General features: G+C 38.9%; 1 protein-coding gene across 1 annotated transcript in view; it reads right to left on the bottom strand.

The window, feature by feature from the left end:
• ADCY1 (adenylate cyclase 1) overlaps positions 1 to 18,650 on the bottom strand; it is a 177,159-nt gene that overhangs the window by 88,106 nt on the left and 70,403 nt on the right. Inside the window, exon 6 of the mRNA XM_031062174.1 lies at positions 16,064 to 16,213. Within this exon, the coding sequence (XP_030918034.1) occupies positions 16,064 to 16,213 (150 nt within the window). The remainder of the gene's footprint in view (positions 1 to 16,063; positions 16,214 to 18,650) is intronic.

The following is an 18,650-nucleotide window of genomic DNA, read 5'->3' as shown; positions in this document are numbered from 1 at the left end:
TTGATTTAGAATCATTCCATGCAGTTGTCCAAATATTATGCAGTTATTCCTATTGTACAAAATGATTTTTTTTTTACATTAGTATGGGAAATTACTCTGATACATTTTCAAATTCTTTCAGGAAGCTGTAAATGAATCCATACCCCCTTCATCAGAAAAGAAGGCTCAAAAGCACGTGAATATCTTAAATGTCCCTAGCCAGCATTCTCACAAATTTCTATCAAAAAACATGCTGTGCTTTCCCATGCTAAGTTGTATTCCTGTAGTTTATCATGTGAGATATAAAGAAAACAAAATGGAAATACTATTTATAGTCAGAGCAAACTACTTTATCAAAGGAAACAGCTGTCATTTTCTTCTGAGATAAGCAACCAAGCTGAGAGAAGCAACCAAGGGAGCTGTTGGATTGAGGATTGAGAAACATGCAAAGTAATACAGTTTTCTACATGGCCCTTCCACAGCCTGCAGCATTGCCTCAGAGCTGCAGGCTGTGGAAGGGCCATGTGGAAAACTGTATTACTTTGCATGTTTCTCAATCCCATGAGAGCAGGGCTGTAATGGATAGAGCTCCATCTCTTTCAGCCAGCTTCATTAAATTCCTCCTGAACTGCTCCTTCCAGCCAGCATGCTGGCACTGCCTTGACTCATCAGGGAGTCTGAGCCCCACACCTGGGTGGCAGAGAGCTCTGTCTTGTGGAACTTGCTCTAAATGGGACTTGGAGGTTACCAATTTTGTGCTGGGGAAAGCAATAAGTCTGCATGGCACTCCAGATCCTGGTGGTTTTTCACCCTTCCTAGCACTGAACCAAATTATTCAGGATAGTCTTCATGCCCATGTTACCTTTTTTTTTTTTTGCATTTTCATAGCAACTTTAGGAATGAAGAAAGTAAAAAAAATTAACGTGACAAAACCAGGTTTACATATTTGTTTCTTGGCTGATAAAACATGAATATTTTTGTTTTCTATAGTAACAGTCCAATAATGATGACAAATAGGAAAAGGAGCTCAAAAAAGAAAGGAGATTTTGATCATCTACTCTACAAAATTCCTTTACAATATGGAACATGAAATCTAACCCAACAATTTTTGCAGTCTATCACAGATCTTCTTTTGTTATTCCTATACTTAAGAGGAAAGTGCCACCATATTTTAACATAAACTTTTCTCCCTAGAGAAGACAAGCATCAGACATGCCTGTAAAACATTAATGACACTGTTTCAGAGTCAATTCATCTATATAATTTTGAGATTCAGTTTCTAGTTAGTCAGCAGGGACTCCAAAGTACATCCTAAATATTACCGCCTGCTACCTAATATGACCATGGTACCATGCTCAATTTTGTATCATTTTAAAAGCTACATCTTAGTGAGTTCATAATCTCTGTCACCTGTACATTACACTTCAGAGATATTTTAATTCGCTCTGAGGAAAAACAAAAAAAAAGGAGAGTGATAAGAAGCTTAATGCAATGCATGGAAGAATGATTTTGTGTACGACTATTAGGATTCATTTATATTTTTTTGTAAACTGGAAAACAAAGGCAGCAGATTTCATTAGTGAATTATCAGAAATTCAGCTATGCATGCACTTCCATCTAAGTACGTGAAATAGCACTGTTAAAGACTGTGAGCTTCCAGACGCCACAAGGTGGCAATGTTTCAGAACAGTCCCGAGATTTCTTGGAAAATTCTATTTATCAGCAAGTCATTGCTACAACCATAATCATAAAGGACCATCCCTAAAAGACCAGATACCTAATGCACAGATTTTGAGTAGTAAGAGAATGGCTAACAACACAGTTATGGTAGATGACCAATACACTCTGTATGAACTGCACGATGCATTCAGTCTGAATACACCTATACCAGACCAACTTGACATCTTCCTATGGTTAAGTGATTATTTTTGTTTAAATAAAGGAAAGGAATAATTCATCAGAACAATAGTTTTTAATGAGGCATTGGTAGCTTCCACACAGAACATTGTTAGTCACAATGGAGATGGTAAGGCCTTGGGAAAGAATTAGGAGAACGTGAAGTCGGCTAAAATGGAAGGCAATGGGCTGCAGAAACATTGGGATGGAGAGTGGGCATAAGGAAACCTAAAAGTGCTAGAATGTACAAAGTCCACAAGACAGCATTCAAGAAGTAGCATGATAAGAATGAGAAAACCTCGGTAGCATGTTGTACTTTGTAGGTACCATCTGCAAAAACACAAGCTAAATAAGTGTCAGGGATTTAAGTGGTTAATAAAAATATTGCTATGAAGGAGTTTTACCCATTATAGCAAAAACTGTATAAAGAAGCTAGAACCACAGAAGCTCACCCCTCCTTGAAGATGCCTGACTGGAACTTTGGACTGTGAGTTAAGCTGTCCAGATAAGATAAAGGGGACACTACTGCTCAGTCATCTCAGGCTGAGGGAGAAGAATGCATCCACAAGAAAGGCAAACCCAGCAGCTGCACTGAGAATCATCTCTTTCTGAGTTTGGGGTGGGGGACACCACAGCCCACAGAGGTTTACAGACTCCTCCTGCAACTGAGGGTGAAGGAAGAGGTGTGTGGCATAACCTCTGCTCAGAAGGCACTGAATACCCATCCTCCCTTATACAAATCAGCCCAGCTGTGAAACCTCCAACCCCACAGGCCACATCCACAGGACACTCACATAAGAGGCAACTGAGGGGTGTCACAGTCCATCAAAGACCCCCCCCAAGGTGCTCCCCAGACTTATTCCTGAGACCTTGCACCACAGTACTGTATGTGATGCAAAGTGATGCAACATATCCAGAGTCTGCTGCAAGAGACTGCATCAAGCTGCCCCCCACAGAGGGGAGGTACCTGGGCATTACCACCTGGTCTGAGCATATCTTTATTCATCGGATTCTATGCTTTTCAGAGGGACCTTCACCACCAAGAAGAACAGCTAGAGAGGATCAATGGGACAATGGTGGGATCCAGAGAGTGGTGGTATTTTCTTTTTTCTGCCTCTGTTAGTCTCTTTCTGTCCCCCCCACCTCTTTTCTATTTCTTTGTCTTCCTTTCTCTCTCTCTCTGTCTCTCTTTCTCACATTTGCTATCAAATAAAATCCATACTATTTACTTTGACATTTGTTTGTACCTTAATTCAAGCAGAAGCATTTCTAATAATTTTAAAACTGGACTGTAACAATGAGTTGGAAACCTCTGCATGTAAAGAAACCCCAGATACTCCCTGATCAAAGAATATGTATATGACTCTATCCTAAAAAGGCAGGCATGATTGCTGAAAGGACGAGAAGATTAATAGTAGGCTAAGTTGAGATCAGCTCCACAAATCTTGTTCAAATAGGAACAAGAGCTGAGAAAGGTTATGAGAATAAACAAGAAAACTGAAAGCATAAAAAGCACAAGCTGTCTTCCTAGTTATCCTCATATCTACTAAATCAGAGTGCTTTAGAAATACATCAATAAAGATTAATCATCAGAAAGGCTAGCTAACAGTTGATACCAGATACAAACTGGCAATGAATAAATCATGCAGTATCCAAACTACTGCTAGTCTTTTTACTTTCAGCTTTTATCTTTAACATTTACTCCCTCTGAAAAGTCACTGGCAATATCCAATAGGTCCACAAAACTATTATAGAAACTTGACAGGACAAAATTTATACTCATTTCAGTTAATAGAAATGTTCCTACTGGAAGTGAACTTGAGAGAAAGGAACAAAATAGCGCCTTTATAGTTAAGGCATAACTTGAAAGCTTCCTTATGCTTGGAGGAAAGAAGGAAAAGCGTTTCTGCAGTACATTGCCAGGGACAGGTATTTCTCAACTCCAGCAGTGTTAGCTTAACAAATATCTTTGTTTCAATCATGCTTCAGTAGGATTTTAATAAGTAGGTTCTTTAGGGTATATCAATGAAGATGAAACTTTGTGTGGCACAGAAGAGCCACTGAATATACTTTTCTAAATCTTCCTATGTGGAAAGAAAACATTTTGCCCTCTGTCCTGCAGAGTCAGGAAGACTCATTTTCATCATCCAGTGAAAAGATCCCTTCATGGTAGCACTTGACTGTATGCACAGGTAGTTTGAGTATATATGTTAAAAACAAAAAAGGCACACTTAAAGCATACATTCAAAAATTATAATTTATTCTTCTTTATTAATTATAAATTATAATTTATTGTTGAAAATATTTTCTGATTAAAATAAAGAGATGTCTTAAAAATTATCACAAAGAGCACAAGTCATCTGCTAATGTCATGATTAGAGGGAACACATAAGCCCTAATTGCAATTCCTAAGCTGGCCTGCAGATGTGACATTTTTGAGCTCCAATGTTCTAGAGGCTTAAGTGCCACACACTGTCCTGTGTCCCATCATGAACGGGACTGGGACAACAATCCTGTTATTGTATTTCTTCTTCCAAAATTTAGGCAGAGGGACTCACAAGCAGCGTCAGCTTTACCAATGATACCTCTTCCACGGTAAATGGAAGAGTAGACAAATTTTTACTGGCTTACTCATGGTGTACTAAGTTTCATCTACAGTTACAACAGCACATCTTTCCATTCCACAGCCATGTCTGGTTTGTTCCACCAATGTAACATTGAATATCTTGATTAGGCAAGGATGTATTCCGCAGGAAGGGAATGTCAGAGAGCTTAACCTTCGGCAAGATGGACATATCCCCCTCTTCTGCCCTCATCAATGCTCCAACCCTCAACTAGTGGAATTTTTCCTGAAGAACATGCTACATGTTACAGCTCAAGTTGGTTCTGGGACTGTGTCATTCTCTGATTTTCCTCCATCCCATGAGTGTTTCATATAGGTAAAGCCTTATAAAATAAGAACTTTGGTTACCCTTGTAAAATCATGGCTCAGGCCTTCTACATCAGTGAAGTACAGCTAATAGATAGCCTAACAAGTTCCCGTGAGAAAGTAATATGCACCTGTAAAAATAGAGTCTTCTAACTGTGAGAATGATTCTGTACCCTTGAAAAAAGAATGTAAACAACATTAAAGAGGAAAGCTTTGACAGACACATACGCTAGCAACTACTAACCAATGAACTGAATTGCCATAAGTAAATAACCAATTAGAATTAAACACAATGCCTTTAGCAAACTATATAAATATGAGCTGTGAAGAATAAAGACCGGCTATTGTGGATGACTTGTGGGTTTCTACTGCTACACATGAGTTATGACATTCTCCTTCCCCACGCTCCTCCAAAACCCACATATCTCCACCAACTCTACACAGATATGTGGCAAATCTCTGTGGTCTCCTCTGGCACCTGGTTGAGAAATGGAGCCAACATAGGAAAGCAGCAAGAGAAAGACTACTAACATCTTCAGTCTTCTATTCTTGCTGGAGCCAATGCAATCTGTAGCTGAGAGTCCAGAATTAATGGAACTTTGAGGACACAGTGCTGTGCTAGTACCAATGCTTCACACAACTGCTACTGTCTGATACAGCATCACACACTTTCATTTAGAGTTGCGGCAGCGACTCACTATCAGCACGTGCTCTTTTTTAGTACAGATCTCTGCTGGTGGCAGAAAAAGCATGAAATCTTCAGTAGAGATAAGCTTTTTGGGCTATTGGTAGGTACTGAGCCCACTAGTGGGGTGTAAGCAAACTAAGGAATGAAAAAATCCCAGGAATCTGAAGTCAATAAAAGTAAATTTAGAACCTAAGAAAGACATATTCCATGGCAAGCAGTTAGCATTTCCTTTTTCAAAGACTGTAAATGCCTTTACTATAGCAATAGGAAAGAAAATCATAGCATAAAACAATAAAATGGAATAGACGTCTGAATCTTCAAAGACTAAGATGTAAATATGGTTTGCTTTGAAAAATCTAGATGTTTTTCTAATTTAGATTAGAAAAAACCTGAAAGCTTTTGTCCTTTGCTTTATTTTGTCTTTTTACAGAGCAAGGAAGCAAGAGAGGAGAAAATCTCATTGCCTTCCAGAGCAGAAGAACAAGGACCAATCAGTAATATGCTAAGAAAGCAAAGAATGTATTCACCTACTTAAAATAGCAAGTGTGACTCAGATTTAATTCATTATTTCCTTGTCAAACTGGGAAATTCCTAATCGAATGTGAATGAAGGGGGGCTAAACACCAAATGAAATAAGTTTGTTTTGAAGAGGTAATAGAGAACAAAATTGTTGGAAAGAATTTAAATCACATGACAGAAAGAAGTTCATTTAGAATGGCAAACCTGACAAAAATACTACCTTAGAATGTATTTCTTTTGCCAGTTAATGGGGTGTAATCTAGCTCTTTTCCTCCATAGACAGATGGCCAAAGGAAACAGGCAAAAAAATCCATAAGAATACGTGTGCCAGCAGCATATACTTTTTCGTATATTGGAATGAAAGTAAAGTGCCCAGCTCAGTATTCTATTCAAGGAGATAATCTGTGCTCAAGTGATAACATATAATTTGGCAAACTGCACATGTGGCAATGCCAGCTGCTGTGACATGAAACACCTAGGCGACAAAACAGTTTATGGACTCTGGTGGAACCACTCTGTGTTTGAAGACTGGCACAGGGAAAGTGTCAAATTTGTGTAACATGTTAGATAACTTTTCTATTACAGTCAAGACTGGCAAGACTGTTCTAGAAGTGAACAACAATAAAAATACATGTAAGAGGACTTTTCTAATGACATTTTAAAGTTTTCTATGAATTCCTACTGCTGAGGGAAGAAAATCAGTATCCACTATTGAGGTCGCTTTACTTCATACTGTGGCATCCTACTAAAATGCATAACAACATTTTATTAGTGTTCATACTGCACTTCTGTCATGGATATTACTCTAAATTTAGAAATCAACTCTAAGAAACTCTTTTGAATAATTTGTCTTACAGCTGAACTTCAGAATCTAATGCACTATTGCCAGTGTGCCTAATTATGATTATTTGCCTTGGCAACTGTCATCCATGATGTTATCTGCTGAAAACTGTTATCTGCTTAAGACTGTATGGTTTTGTGTCTTTAGTCATCTAATAAGGACAGGTTTGTGTGAGCCTGTTCACCCCTCCTCCTTTGCTCTCTCTAATTGAAGCTAAACAATGTAAGTAGGAAAAATAAACTGAAAAATTCAGAGTCAAACACTAGCATATTTGATTGACAGTTGCTTGAAAGAGAACATATTATAAATTTTCCATTATTTATTCCAAAATTCCTAACAGTCAAAGTATTAACAGGTTTAGAATTATATAACCACCAATTTTTAAGTTATCAATTTATTGCAGAATCATCTAGATTGGAAAAGGCCTCTGAGATCATCAAGTCCAACCTCTGGCCAGACACCCCCTTGTCAACAAGACCATGACACTGAGTGCCACGTGCAGTTGGTTTGTTTGAACACAACCAATGATGGAGACTCCACCACCTCCCTAGGCAGCCCATTACTATGCTTGACAGTCCTTTCCATGAAGAACTTCTTCCTAAGGTCCAACTTGAACCTCCCTTGGCAGAGTTTGAGGCCATGTCCTCTTGTCACTTGGTATCTGGGAGAAGAGACTGACCCCCACCTGGCTACAACCTCCTTTCATGCAGTTGTAGAGATCAGTACAATCCCCCCGAGCCTCCTTTTCTCCAAGCTAAACAACCCCACCTCTCTCAACACCTCCTCACAGGACTTACTCTCCAGACCCTTCCCCAGCTTAACTGCCCTTCTCTGGACACGCTCCAGCCCCTCAATGCCTTTCTTGTAGTGAGGAGCCCAAAACTGAACACAGGATTCAAAATGTGGCCTGACCAGTGCCCAGTACCTGGGGACAATCACTTCCCCGGTCCTGCTGGCCACACTATTGCTGATGCAGGCCAGGATGCCACTGCCATTTTTGGCCTCCTGGGCACAATCTGCCTCATGTTCAGCTGATGACCAGCAAGCCCGGGTCTTTTTCACCAGACAGCTTTTCAGCCACTCTCTCCCAAGTCTGTAAGCACTGCAAGGGCAGGTCCTGGCACTTGGCCTTGTTTGAACTGTAGTCCATCAATGCAGCCGGTCCAGATCCCCCTGCAGATCCTTCCTATTCTCTATCAGGTCAATAGTCTCACCCAAAAATTTATCTTTTCTACTCAAAGTAAGCCAGCGTACATTACATATAAGAGTCTAACATGGGTGGCATGACTGTCTAACATGCACACATATATGAGAAAAAAACAAACTGCAACAAACAACAGTCCAAGACATCTTCCTGCTTAGCTTGAACATGAGTGACTACATGTGTACTGGAAAACAAAGTTAATGCACCGTCTTTTTATCTTTTTAAATCTATAATGAATCTTTATAAAGAGGTATTTAAATTTATAAATCTATAAATTTTTGATATCTTGTGACATAAAATGGCATGGCTGATGACCAATTTAATTTACATATTTAATTTGCTTTCTTTTACATAGAATTAATAGAGTTAATTTCCTTCACAGTGGCTAGTAGGGTGCTGTGCTTTGGATTTGCGCTGAAAACAGTGTTGATAACACAGGGATGTTTCAGTTATTGATGATCAGAGTTTACACAGAGCCAAGGGATTTTCTGCCTCTCACATCATCCTGCCAGTGAGGAGGCTTTATATGAACAAGAATCTGGGTGGGGACAGAGCTAGGACACCTGACCCCAACTAACCGAAGGGATTTTCCATAACATATGGTGTCATGCTCAGCATATAAGCTGGTGGAAAAAAAGAGGAAGGAGGATGATATTCAGAGTCATGGAATTTGTCTTCTCTAGTGACTATTACATGCGATGAAACTCTGCTTTCCCAAGAATGGCTGAACACCAACCTGCCAACGGGAAGCAGGGACTTAATTTCTTGTTTGGTTTTGCTTGCATGCACAGCTTTTGCTTTAGCTGTTAAAGTGTCTTTATGTCAATCCATGAATTTTCTCACCTTTGTTCTTTCTATTCTCTCCCCCATCCCACCATGGAGTGAGAGAGGGAGGAAGGAGCTATGTGCTGCTTAGTTGTGCTTGGGATTAAACCACAACATTTACTAACATCAGCAAATTTTCAAGGGATGAAATAAAGTTCAACCAAATAGTTATAGTAATGACCTAGCCTGTTTTTATGTGTTGCTTTTTAAAATGTTTTTATAGACTTTCCTTAAGTTTCATTTTGTAAAATAAAGGCATGCAGCTAGTGTAATAAAATTACAAGGTAACTAAAATATTTGAACTTTATATGATTTACAAATTGTGTTTTTATTCTATGTTACCCATTTTGTTATTTATGTTACACTTTGGAATTGCAAGTCTAGTAGCAAGGTGCATCTCTCTCTTATCCTACAGCTGTGCAGCCCTAAGTTGAGGTGTCCTCTTGTAACCACTCCCGAAGAAAAAAACTCATCCTCTGTTTTAACAAAGAGCTCAGGATAGAAGGGTTGAACTGCCCTTGGATGTGCCTGTTACTGTTAGGGATTACTGCCTGTAGGTTAAAGAGTTAGACTACAAGCCTCACTTTTACTTGGCCAAAGTCAGATAAGAGGAGTCCTGGTGGTATGCCAAGCAGTGTAGCTTCTTGCACTAACTGGATTTAGATAAGATGTTCATTCTGCAAACCAAGAGGTGCAACAGATCTGTAAAATTGAAACACATTTATTTGTTTGCTATAGCTTTCCTTGCAGGAGGTTACAAGAAACTCCTAATGACTTCAGATTGAAGCTAAAGCCTTAATCTATTTAATCTGAGTAGCCCTCAGTTTTATTATTTGCTCTGTGGAGGACAGACACATGCATGATTATTGCAGGACTGGGGACTAACAGGTGCTGGTCAGTAGAAAGCTTCTGGGCAATTATTGCTTTGTGAGAGAGAGAAATGTGCCTCCATATCTCTTTTTACCTGAGAAAGGCAGAAGATGGACCAGGGATGCCATGTATTTCTTTTCTGTGTAATGATCTAAGCAGCCAAATGGGGCAAACGAAGCAGACACCAAGATAATTTCTAATCTCTGATTTGGCTGAGAGACACTGGTGGTCAGCCTGCACAAGTGGGCCTGAAGTCCAGTAGTTCAAACTGACAGCCTGAAATTGCAACACTCCTTATTTCTTGTTTTGCCTGATCCTAGTAAAGAACAAATAGATTTTTGAAGATAGGATTTCCTGTGTAAGACTGTAATTTGATGATGGAATAGATACAATTTTAAGCTGTTCTGTAACATAGAACATAGCAATGTTGTACAGGCTCATCCTGCTAGCTAAAATTAGTCCACCTATGTTTTTCAAAGATCATACTGGCTAGCTTTAGCAGAGGACCAAGTATCACCACATACCTTGCACTTTGTGCAAAATCAGTATCACTTCCCTGCTGCATCGTTTGACAAGAATATGGTTTTGCATCCACACATTATCCATGTGAAATTTTTGCTGCAGGGTGATTTGCTGATGCATTCTGCCAGTATGAATGGTTACAGAAACAAGGCCTGTATTAATGATAGATTTCATATATTCTTCTGCACTGAAAAAAAAGATGCAATATTCTGAGAACAAAAAGTATGGGAAACATGAGGAGAACCTGATAAGCGTGATGTCAGGCACTCTAGAAATTACTTCTGCCCGGGGCTGTGCAAATAACTAATTCCTTCGTTTGGTTGCTGAATTGAAAGGCTAAAAACCTCAGCAAACTGTTATTCACTACCAAAACAAAATCCAACATGATTTGCTTTATTCAAAGTTAATGTAATTTTTCTCTTTCTTCATAAGGGCTTGAAATTAAACACAATAGACAAACCCACTGGCGGGCTTCTGTAGGAGTCATCTTCTTACTCAAATATACAGGAGGTGGTACAGACATCCAAAATGCAAAATGTCTAGATCAAATTGTTTTAAAGGGGAATGAAGCAGAGAATTCGAAAGCAAGACACCCTAAGCAGTAGTTCAAGGTATGATGCAGTGAGAGGCATGTTATCTTTTGTTGACACCTTTTCCATTTTTATGAATAGTTATTAATCAAACTTCTGACTCAGTGGTGACCCAGTTACTACATGCAACATTAAGGACATTGCCCTAAATTGCAGAAGGCACTTGGAATGCAGACACATATGCATGCAGATATTTGCACACAAAATTCAGCACTGCATAAGGAAAATTTAGCTAGCTGCACATTATCTGGTGAACATGTATGGGGGAACTGCAGACCATCACCAAAGTTCTAGTCTGTCTCCCAGAACGAGTGTTATTGCAGTAGCATGGTGTTGAGAAATACTTCAGCAAAACTGATTAGTCTATCTGGAGTGGCAGTGTTGTGGTCCTGAAGCTAGACACACAGCTGTCTGTCTCAGCCCCAAGCTTCCTAATTCCCAGTAGTTTTTAAGTGCTTCTTTCAGTTTCTTATACTAAATAGATAAAAGTTTCATGCATTATAGTGAAGTACACAACTACTTCTTGAAAGACAAGTGCCACCATAAACACATTTCTCCAGTCCCAAAGGTTTGAAAACCTAGATTTGATTTCACAATTAGTTTTTAAGATAGCAATTCACCCATTCTGGATACTTTGCTATTTTCCAGTTGATTTTCCAATGTTAATTCTAATTGTGAGGAAGTACAAAAGTAACATATAGGATGGAAGGAAAGATCTAAACAAATGGCTTGAAAGAAGGCTTGATTGTGCAAACATACTTGCATGTACTTATGAAATTAAATAATCGGTAAAGATATTTAAGGTAGTTTTGTGGGCTTTGAAGGTTTGCATGAAGTGAAATGTCTTCCCGGCCTTCCTTATATGAAAGCAACAGGCACTTTTCATATCAACCTGTGCTACAACAAGTGCATTTCATCAAGGAAAATTATGTGTTCTATCCCCAAATTTAGTGTATGAATATGCATAAAAATATTCTTATTGGCAGGGCAAGAAAAGGAGGGAATATGATTAAGATTCATTACAAGGTTGGCAAGACTGGGCTAGGATGTAGCTTCCATACATCAGGAGACCAAAGAGATGACAGGCCTTCACCCTGGAAAGAGAGATGAGCAGGGTTATGAAAGTCTACAGTGTTGTGAGTGGCATGGAAGAGGTTACTGCAGGATGATTACCAATGTCACAAAACAAGAGCTGGAAAGCACAAAATCAATTAATCTCACAACAAGTCTATGACAAATAAAAGGCAGTTGTTTTACGCAGTGCATACTTAGAATATTAATTAGTACCCAGTTAGAGTGATGACCACAAAACTGTGGGGATGACAAAACTATAAAGATGCTGAAAGAGACACTTGGAAAATGAGAGTCTGCAGGTCTTTGAAGACAGTGGTACAGTTGCTTCTCAAATTAAGATGGACTCAGAAGAACAATCGTATCTCTTCCTTGGAACACAGCTCCACTTCAGGAGCTACTATACCTGCAATTAATACATAGTGAGCCACATCTTCCTTATATTCCCTTTTAGTCAGATGGCAATCAGTTCCATCAGCAGCAGACTCCTTTTTCTGTGTTGAATACATCCCCTATTCCCCATCCCTACTTGCTCCTTTCTTTCTTACTTGGGAAGGGGTGAAGTACTGCTGGGAGAAGAGCTGGGATGTCTTAAGACCAGGAGTCCTTCAGGGAGCTGAGTGACAGTGCTTTTTTTGCTGTACAGGCAAAGGATGATCTCGAATTAAGGAAGTGGACACAGAGAGATGGTGCAGCAGGAGTGAGGGGAAGTGCTCACATGATCTTACTGAGCATGAACAGAAAAAACAGAATTCCAGGGAAAGGGACCCACCTCACAATAATTATTCTTAGCTGTTTGCTCTGCAGGGTATGGCTTGCTGCTGAGATTAACAGATAACAAGAGAAAAGGTTTATGCCAAGTGAATGATTGTAACTATTTAAAACCTGGTTCTTGGCCTTTGCTTCTGGTGGAATTGCAATCCAATATTCAGCAATGCAAGAAATGGATGATGCTGCTATGAAGGGCCGTTATTCATTGTGACCACAGATAATAGATAACAGGGTGAGCATTACACTGAATATTAAAATAAACAGAATCTGTCAGCTCCCTTTCTCCCCAGCAACACTTTTAAGGCTGTTTGCATGAATCCAAAAATGCGCCAACACAAGATATTTGCTCTTGCTCACAAAAATAGTTTTATCAAAATTGTCCTTTGGGGCTATTACTACAAATACATCCCATGAGGAGAATTCACTGTAAGTGGGACACAGAGGAAGAAATCTCACTTACAGCTTCATCTGTGGTGTCTGTCTCACACAGTCAACACCTTAACTCCAGAAAGCTGTGTCTGTTCAAAAGCCAAGACCATGTTCTTTTCTTTCCAGTAAGAGACTTGCACAGAAATATCAGGGAATAATTTTACCATTTTGGGTCACAATTCTCAGTGTTAAAGGGCTATGTTTTCTAGGGCAGATCATTTGGATAAGAAAGTCTGATGAAAACATTCAGTCCTTTTTAACACGTAATGTTGATACTTCAGAGAACAGAAATACAGAACTGATCACAAAAATTGAACTAGGTCAGCAGCATTTCTTCTCATCTCAAAACACTCTTGAGGGCTGCCAGCTGGAAACTCAGAGTATGTTATGCCACAACAATTGCAGAATAATTTTGTATCCTGTAATCGTGTTTTAATTCTCACTCTGGTTCTAGAGATATGATAATATAGTGTGAGAACAGCCACAGAAAGTATTTTGGTGGTACTTGTGACAGCTAATTAGCATATTTCACAACTGCACTGAGTTTTACACTGTAATACATAAAATTAATTTCACAAGTGTAAGAGAAAAGTTTATTCTCTTTCCTGACCTGTACACTGCATTGGAAAAACATTTGCAGGATTATCTAGGTACACTATCAACAATAATGGCAATTATGTGTAATGTTATTGCTTTTGTTGTGTTTCTACATGCATGGATAACATATAAAATAAGACAGATTGCTAATGTGTTAACAAGAGAAACACAAAAAATCAATGTTGTTTTCATGCTGGATCCCAGAAGTAGGTTTTCAAAGACAGAAATGGCAGGCTTGTTTAAATACTATAGAAATTCACTTATGATGCATTTATGCCTTTAAGTCTGCAGTTTTGAATTACAAAAGACCAGAATTAAATCTAAAGGCTTTGATTCTAATACCATTTTTACACAGCCAGCAAAGACATGCAGTGTTCAAAGAGATGTCTGCTTATTACAGAGTATGTTCAGCTCACAAACAACATATTCACTTAATTCATAACAGAAAGTACTTATGGACTTGTGTTACTCCACACATAGGAATAGACTTGCTAAAGAAATTGCAAATGAGAGATAGTAAAATTGTGTGAGGTACACAAGCTTTGAGAACCCTGCCATCTTGTTTGGTGTAAGTAACCACCACACGTCACAGACACATTTTCTGAAAAATCCTTTCCTTAGGACTTTTTCTCCTGAGAAGCTGAGAGGCCTCAGGAACAAAATGTAAATAATGGTTATCTGCTGCTGTGGAATGCAACAGGTGGATCTGTGATTGGTCTCACGTGGTTGTTTCTAATTAATGGCCAATCACAGTCAGCTGGCTCAGACTCTCTGTCCAAGACACAAGCTTTTGTCATCATTCTTTCTTTTTCTATTCTTAGCTAGCCTTCTGATGAAATCCTTTCTTTTATTTTTTAGTATAGTTTTAATATAATATGTATCATAAAGTAATAAATCAAGCCTTTTGAAACATGGAGTCAGATCCTCGTCTCTTTCCTCATCCTAAGACCCCGGCGAACGCCGTCACAACCACACCACAGAGGTATTCCAGTGTCACTCTCTATTATCACCTATACAGAAAGAAAAAGCTACTCCAAACCTTACACACCAACAGATAATAGCAGGTTTAAGCTATGACAGGTTTAAGCTATAAAAGACAAAGATTGTTGTCTTTTTCCCAACCTGGAAGTGAAACTTGAGATAATTTTAGTAAGGAGGTAATATAAAAGGGGAACTTTATTTGAAGGCCTTCAGAAGGGGTTATGGAAAGATGTCCACAAAAGCCCATCCCTCCCCAGGGATAAGTATATTTTTAAAGGTTCAGAAAATTAGCATAATTGATAAAAAATACCAGTTAGGAAGACAAGTGGTGATGCAATTCCCTCCCGAGGCCAAGTACCTTCTCTGGAGTCCCCCCTTCAGCACTTGTTGTACTTTGTCCATGAAATGTATCTCAGAGAGTTGTTCTGAGCCTTGGTTCCCAGGAAGAACCAAGATAGCATGGAGCCTTGTACCCCCCAGGCCTTGGAGCTCTGGAATATGTTTTGTCTTCCTGCTTAGGGAAAGGCCATGGAAAAGTACTGGGAAAAGTAGCTACTAATACAATGGGACAAAGTTACAAATATATGTGTGAAAAATACACAGAACATATAGAGGAAAAAAAAAAAGGGAAAACCCAAATGGCATCAAGATCTGTGAGTAAAAACAGCAAGGTTCACAATAAGGCATTTTCTTTGTCTATTGTTTCCAAATATGCTTGGAAGGCTGACTGATAAAATTGTATGAAAAAAACTATCAAATAATTGTATGAAAAAAACTATCAAATTGTCTCCTGAGGTGATTTTTGAGAAGAGATACTGATTGATATCACAGTTATTCTTATTATTTAGTTGCACAAAAATAAAATATATTCATTGTTGTTATCAATTATACTTATTCAGTTACCAGTGCAGCACCTTGTGCCCAAAATATTGACTTTTTTATCGGTGCTATGAAGGCAAACAGGTTATAGAACACTCAGCAAGAACAAAAGTATTTACAGTGCATCTAACACCCACCCAAAAACATCCATACAGATAAATAACCACAATCTTATATTACAAAATTATGTTGGCTTTGATTCAGCCCTAAAATAGATCCCTCTGGCAATGGAGCTGACAGTAGCTGTGGAGTCAGCCTGTACCTTCTCTGAGCACTGCAGATGAAGAGTGAAGAGTGTGCATCCTCTGGGGAGGAAGACCTGAAGCAGATGGGGGAAGGCAGCATTTCCTATGCAATGGAAATGCACACATGCCCTAGCATACATTTGGCAACAATGTCCTGACCTGTGGATCACATAACTACAGTCATCTCAGGAGAAACAGAGAAAAATAAATAAGTTTTAGAAACTGACCTGTTTTTCATTTTCATCCTCCAGTCTCAGCCTGTCCTCAATGCAGTTCCTGGCCTGAAGGAATGCCTTCCTCTGAGCCCTTTCTGTCAAAATCCTCACAAAGACCCCATACAAATTTACACTGACAAAAAGGATTGCATTGGCCACAAGCTGTAAGAAAGAAACAAAAATAAATGAATATTTTAAAATACAGATTTTTATTTTACATTTCTGCTCAGCAAGGATATATTAAAAAAAACTTGTTGAAAACTGTGCCTTGCTAGCCACATCACTGATACCCCTTCCTGCACTGAAACAATTACAGCAGCTATCACAAATCTGGACAAGCAATATTGCATAATACAGAGTTTTGCATCTGCTGGAGTTAATTTCTTTTAGCTTGTCATCTTCATTCATCACCATTTCTTTCATCAGCCCATTGGCAGATCTGTCCATCTAATAAGGAGAGCAATATCATCAGTATTTATTCAAACATACCCTGAAAACTGAAATAGTTTTTCTGTGCTCTTGTAAAGAAAAGATATTATTGTCCCTTTTTTAATAGTGGAGAAGACAAGGATTGACAAGTCTGTGACTGCAAAAAATGTGTGCCTAAGTACCCCAAGCTTTCATATTGTGTAGTTTGCATTTAGAAAATCTGTTTCTCTTCCCCTATCCACTGTTAGCAACCATATTGTACTATTTGAGAAATCATCCAAAATATTGTTGATGCTATCCTGCAGCAGATCTTCAGAAAGTGCTGAGTCCTTTCAGATGATGGCCCTCAGCCCAACCCAAGGCCCACCACTATGCAATAATCAGTGACGACAAATTACTTTGGAACTACTTCTATAAACAGTGTTTTTGTGAAGGACACAAAAAGACACAACTGCCTTTCTGGGTTTTTTAAATGTTTTAACAATATGTGATAAAGTTACTTAACTAACATAAATAACTGAACAGTGGTTTGTACACAACTTTCATATCAAAGGCAATTCTGTCCAAGTTTCTCACCATATCTCTCAAACATGTCTTCAGATTATAATTTCTGCAATGCAATGTCTATTTAGTTAGGAGAAAGTGGTGCTTTTTTACCCACTGTCTTTTCAGTCCCAGTATCCTTATATACCCTAAAGCCCTCAACAACATCATGATAAGGATTCACGGGACTCACAAATTCCCAAAAATCAGAAATGAGCTGGCATTTAAACTGGCCAAGAGGGACCAAAATAAGAGCAAAGAAAGACATTACAGCAAGTAAGACAATTCACATTAAGTTCCTATGCACCTAAAATAGTTGAAAAAGACCATATAACTGATATTTGTTTTCTTTTTCAAGGTATACATTTCAAGGTAATACACCTCTACTATTGCATGATCTACCAGCATCAATTCAAGAGGGGACAATTTCTTTTGATTGCACATTATAATAAGTCAAAGTGTACCAACAACATAATCAAATTTTAAGAAAAATAAAACCACTGATATTGTTGTAGAGAAAGCTTCCTTAAGAAAACTAGGATTGAAGGGGTTATGGTAAGCTAAGATGGTAAACAAAGATCCAAAATGACATCCCTGATATTTGTGGAGACACTTTGGGAAATGTTCCACTCTGCAAAAACAGCAGGAAATTTCTGCTTTGCAAAACTAAAGGTAATAAACATCCTACCTATTCACTCAGAATAGTGGGAAGAATTGAAAGACTCATTCTGGGTCAGTTTTACAGACCTTAATGGATTCACAAGTCCTCTTTTACCTTCAAAGCTGGTTGTTATTAGTCAACAGGACATCAGCAACAAATTCCCTGCAAATGTTCTCACCAGCACAAAATCCAATGATAACCTGTCACAATAAAAGGAGCTGTGTCTAGTGGTACTTTCCCCCTCAGTTATCAAGAAAGAAACAATTATCTCACAAGAGCTAAAAGCACTAAGGAATGGTGTTATAGCTTCCTCCCAAGAATGACTAAATGTAGGTGTCATGGTTTGACGCTGGTGTAATGGCAGTGCCCCCATGAACATATATGCTCCCTGGTGTCTGTTGTGAGATGTGACCAGGAATACAGCAAAGCAGGCTCCAATTTAGGAATAAAGAAGAAAAACTTTATTAACCAACAACTATATCTAAAGAGAAACACACACAGAACTCAGAATGAAAACCTTCCAAAAACATTCCTCCTCCCCCCACCAAATTTCCAATACATCCCTCCCTCAGATCACCAACTCTCAGTCCATCACCACCCTTTAGATAATCAATTCTCAGTTCATCAAGGAGAGAAGAGTCCCTCTTATACCATAGACTTCCCCTGGAAACACAGTTGAGACCTCCTGTGTATCGATGTCACACGTGGCACCACCCAGAGATCATCTGCCATCCTGACATCTTCCTTCCATGCCCAGTGCTCCCACCACTGTGCATGGACCAAAGCTGCTTCTAGGGTTTTCCCTTTTAAGGATGCTTTGTCCAGTCCCAAAAAGAGCACAGTCTCTCACTTCTGGGACGCCTGTCCCCCCTAGATTTCACTCCCTGGGGCCAAGGGGTCTCAAGAAGAGAGATCTTCTTCTTTCCTGAAGATGGAGGGCACCACCACCCTCCTCACCCGTCGTCT

This window comes from Geospiza fortis, unplaced genomic scaffold, assembly GCF_000277835.1.
Source record: "Geospiza fortis unplaced genomic scaffold, GeoFor_1.0 scaffold108, whole genome shotgun sequence".
Classification (NCBI taxonomy): domain Eukaryota; kingdom Metazoa; phylum Chordata; class Aves; order Passeriformes; family Thraupidae; genus Geospiza; species Geospiza fortis.
This window is presented reverse-complemented; position numbering and strand designations above follow the sequence as displayed.